This window comes from Ictidomys tridecemlineatus, chromosome 9 (genome assembly GCF_052094955.1).
Source record: "Ictidomys tridecemlineatus isolate mIctTri1 chromosome 9, mIctTri1.hap1, whole genome shotgun sequence".
Taxonomy (NCBI): Eukaryota; Metazoa; Chordata; class Mammalia; order Rodentia; family Sciuridae; genus Ictidomys; species Ictidomys tridecemlineatus.
Window position 1 is genome coordinate 64,881,549 of NC_135485.1, and position 3,852 is coordinate 64,885,400.

Sequence of the window (3,852 nt, forward strand, 5' to 3'; positions counted from 1 at the left end):
TATATACTAATAATAAAAAGCTGGAAAACATAATGGAAAAGAGATACACAGCAACCTAAAGTATAAAAATATCTAGGAATAACAAAAAATGCTGGACCTCTATTTTTTAAAAGTATATATTTTTATTGAGACAATATTTAGAAAGTATCAAGCTATTTTACTGGTGGCAATTTTGTGTGCCATTTAAACTGGAACCAACAGACTATCAGAACAAGATGCGTGACATATGCTAAGTCATGATCCAATCAATGGGGATGCATAAAACATGCTACTTCAAACACAGAGGTACCTGCTGTTTGTAGTTCTGCTTCAGCTATGTCTACATAACACAGGAATTCTGAAAAACACAATTTTTCACAGGTTCCATTTTAAAAAGGAAGAAAAAAGATTATGGTGAGTGTATGATTGTAACACTGTATTATTGAATATATTTCTGACAAGAAAGAGCTTCCACTTTTTTTTTTTTTTAGTTTAAAACTTTGTAAAGCTTTAATGCAAGAACATCAATACACTTTCTTTCCATAAACCTTAAAGCATGATCAATACCAAGATTTTAAATGTCCACCTTTCAAGTACTTAAAAAGGAGTTGCAACCAAGTGTCTTTAAAAAAAAAAAAAATAGCAAGACAAATGATCATGCAGGTGTTAATCTGCTGACATTTGGGGGCACTGATATGTGTGTTGGACTGTCATCTCTGGCTCCACTAGCAGCAAGGGTGGGCAAGGTGTTACTATGAAACGTAGATGAAGGATGAGTCATGCCAACATTCTCATCTTCACCAGTATCTGAATCTGGTGTTGTAACTTCACTGTTCTGAAGTCCCAGGATCTCACAAACTGCTCGTGGCAATTCCTTGCATTTTACCATCTGTAGAGAAATTGCTTCTGCCTTGCACAGTATATCTTCCACATCAATTTTCATGGACAATTCATTGATATGCTTAAGTATTTCATTGAAGCCATAATGTTTTTCCATTATTTGCTGCTTTTCTGATTCCAAAATAGCACAACAGAGAAGAAGATGAAAATTTTTACATGGCAATTCAGTCCATATTACCTCCCATAATCGAAGAATATCCAGAAAACTAAATTCCCTTTTAAATCTAATTAAAAGCCATCTGAAGCAAAAATACAGGTATCCAGAGTCCTGCGATTCTAAGTAACTGCAAAATCCACTGTCCAATAATCGTAGTAAGGTACTCAGCTGAATTAACTGGGTCTTCATGCCTTGCATTTGTTCTTCAAAATTTTGATGCATTTGGTCCATGTAAGAGGCAAAGCACCAAAAGGCATCCACTTCATTTTCCATCACATACAAAAGAGGAGAAAGTAAGTCACTCATTCCTTGCACATAGCCTAAATCAAAATCGTACATACAGTAGGTCATCAGAATGTCATGAAGCAAAATCAACCCTGGATTATCTTGACCTTCATAAAATTTGTTTGTTCGATCTGTTCTGTTAACATCTTTTTCGATAAGACTTCTATAATCTCTTAACCTCGAGTTTCTCTTCTCTTGTTCCTCGCTGACAGACTTCCACTGTAGTTTCATCCTGAAGTATTCATCAGTTTTTTGCTTTTGTAATTGAGTCCTTTCATCCTTGGTACTTTCCCAAGGAAAATATCCCAGAAGAAATTTCCATGCTTGCTTTCTCAATGAATGGTTAAGACCCCCTCTAAATATCATCTGCTTCATATTATCTACTTTTAAAATTCTTCCTTCAGAATCAATGTTCTTAGACCACTCTTCCAGCGATACTGGCTCTCTCCTTTGAACAACAGGTCGTTCTCCCAAGTCAATTCTTGTAATGACTTCAAATCCTGGTTCTTCTTGTTGATTTATTTTTAGGCCTGGAATAGCATCACTAAGAAAATCTGCCATTTCTGAAGGTGGTCGTTGGTGTGTAGAGGGATCACTGCCTCTTAAACTATCGAAAATGTAGTTTGTCACTTTGGAAAATCCTACCATAGTTGCTGTGTAAGGATCCTTTTTAATTTTTTGTATTAAACCATATGCTGGTTCATCAAGAAGATTTTCAAAAGACTGTGAAAGACTTTTATTCTGACAATTCACAAGAAGTGTTCTTTTATCCTGTGGAGATTCACACAATACCACATATTTTTCAAGAGATTCAATCAGTAGTTTGCTATCTCCTTGATGAAAGTGCAGAGCAGGGAGTATGACGTCATCCTTTAGTCTGAATACCAAATACGACCATCCCATACCTTCTTTGTTTTGCTTGATTGATTTCAGGTCTGTCAAACTGAACAGGAATGACCATTTGCTTTTCCCATTTCTATGACTCGGAGCATCTCCATTGGTATGTGGTTTCTTTTTAAATGAAACTGTATTAACCATGTCCCACTCGGCTTCATAACTGTTCACATGTTCTGATCCTCGATGAGGTCTTTCTTTTGGGGTCTGGGTCCATTCTACAACTGAACTGGAGTCCTTTCCAGCATAGAGAATGCTTGAAGAATCCAATGCATCATCCAATGGTCTCCAGTCCACTATTACTTCAGCATCCTTTTCTAAAACACGTAATATTCCTGAAATTAAGCTGTCTTGGTCATTGGTCTTTGCACAAGATGAGTGAATATATACCCCTTCCTGTTCATATATAATCATCTAATCCTTTATTGTCTTTTGGTCATTGCATCCTTTTTACCACAAGTTAATCTTGGAGTCAATCCTAGAGGATTGATACCTAACCATATTTGGCAGATGGACGTCACACACTTGCCAGAATTTGGAAAATTAAAATATTTGCATGTTACAGTTGATACTTCTTCCGGATTTTTGATGGGCTCCCTTCATGCAAAAAGATGATGATTTGGCTCAAATCCATAACAGCTGATATCCAGAACTCCAGTTTGGCTACCTTTACATCTTCCCGCTCACAACACCCGCCGCCGCCATGTTTCCTGCGCGAGCCTGGTGATCAAGAGCTTCCACTTTGACTAGGCATTATTGAAAAACCAATTCCCACTTAGAATTTTTACATATCTGAAGATTGGAAGAATTTGCCATAGACTGGCTTATAGCTCTGTACATTTCCATCATTCTTTCTCCTCCACATATTTCCAGAGGCAGGGACTATAGAATGTTTATACTGAGACAGGCTGTCTGACCTTACACCTTCCCATCACAAAGGATATCACTGCAGTAGGCTGTAAAGAGTACCCCTTGTAGACGTTCCTACAAGCCAGCACCATGGCTCAACTCTGTAATCCCAGTAATTTGGGAAGCTGAGGCAAGAGGATTGATAATTCTAAATTGACCTAGGCAACTTAGTGAAACACAGTCTCAAAGAGTAGAAAAGGACTGGAGATACGGCCCCCCTGGGTTCAATCCCCAGTACCAAAAAAAATAAAAAAATAAAAAGATCTTCCTACATCAATTGTACTAAACATGGAGGTTATTGTGAATCTCAACAAATATCTCACTAAAATGATTCCCGAAGTAAAATTCCATTTAGCCAGGTATCAAAAATGTCTAAAAGGAACTATAATCACACAGGAGTCAAAGTGGAACAAGAAAGGGGATTTTAAATTTAAAACCGATGGAAGTTAAAAAAAAAAAAAAAAAACTTACTAATACCATAACTATATATAATAAGTCAAAACAGAATTATCCTTCTTACAGTTATCTTTTTTTCTCCAATTCCTTTTTTCCTTGGAAGAGAAGGGAAGGGAATGGTGGCATTTGTCTTGGCCCCTTCTGTCCTTGCTGAGCCAGGCTGTTGCTATGTTCTTGGTGACAGTTGTTTGTATGCTGCCATGTGGATGGCTCCATTTCCTTATATGATTTTTTCACCTACTAAAAATAGTTTTTCTGTTTAAAATGTAGTG

General features: G+C 36.9%; 1 protein-coding gene across 1 annotated transcript; it reads right to left on the bottom strand.

Annotated features, from left to right (window-relative positions):
- Positions 1-602: 602 nt before the first annotated feature.
- On the bottom strand, positions 603-2,937 carry LOC144366750 (TBC1 domain family member 15-like). The gene is made up of 2 exons (XM_078021527.1): positions 2,889-2,937; positions 603-2,624 (listed from the first exon to the last, which is right to left on the bottom strand). Exons 1-2 carry the CDS (start codon positions 2,918-2,920, stop codon positions 635-637), a joined length of 2,022 nt encoding a protein of 673 aa, XP_077877653.1. The 5' UTR covers positions 2,921-2,937; the 3' UTR covers positions 603-634.
- Between the last annotated feature and the right edge of the window lie 915 nt (positions 2,938-3,852).

Bases quoted from the DNA above. Each gene is read 5' to 3' on its own strand.
- LOC144366750 (XM_078021527.1), bottom strand. From the start codon at position 2,920: ATGGCGGCGGCGGGTGTTGTGAGCGGGAAGAT. The intron at 2,625-2,888 runs GTAAAGGTAGCC...GGATTAGATGAT, and splicing joins GGTGTTGTGAGCGGGAAGAT to TATATATGAACAGGAAGGGG.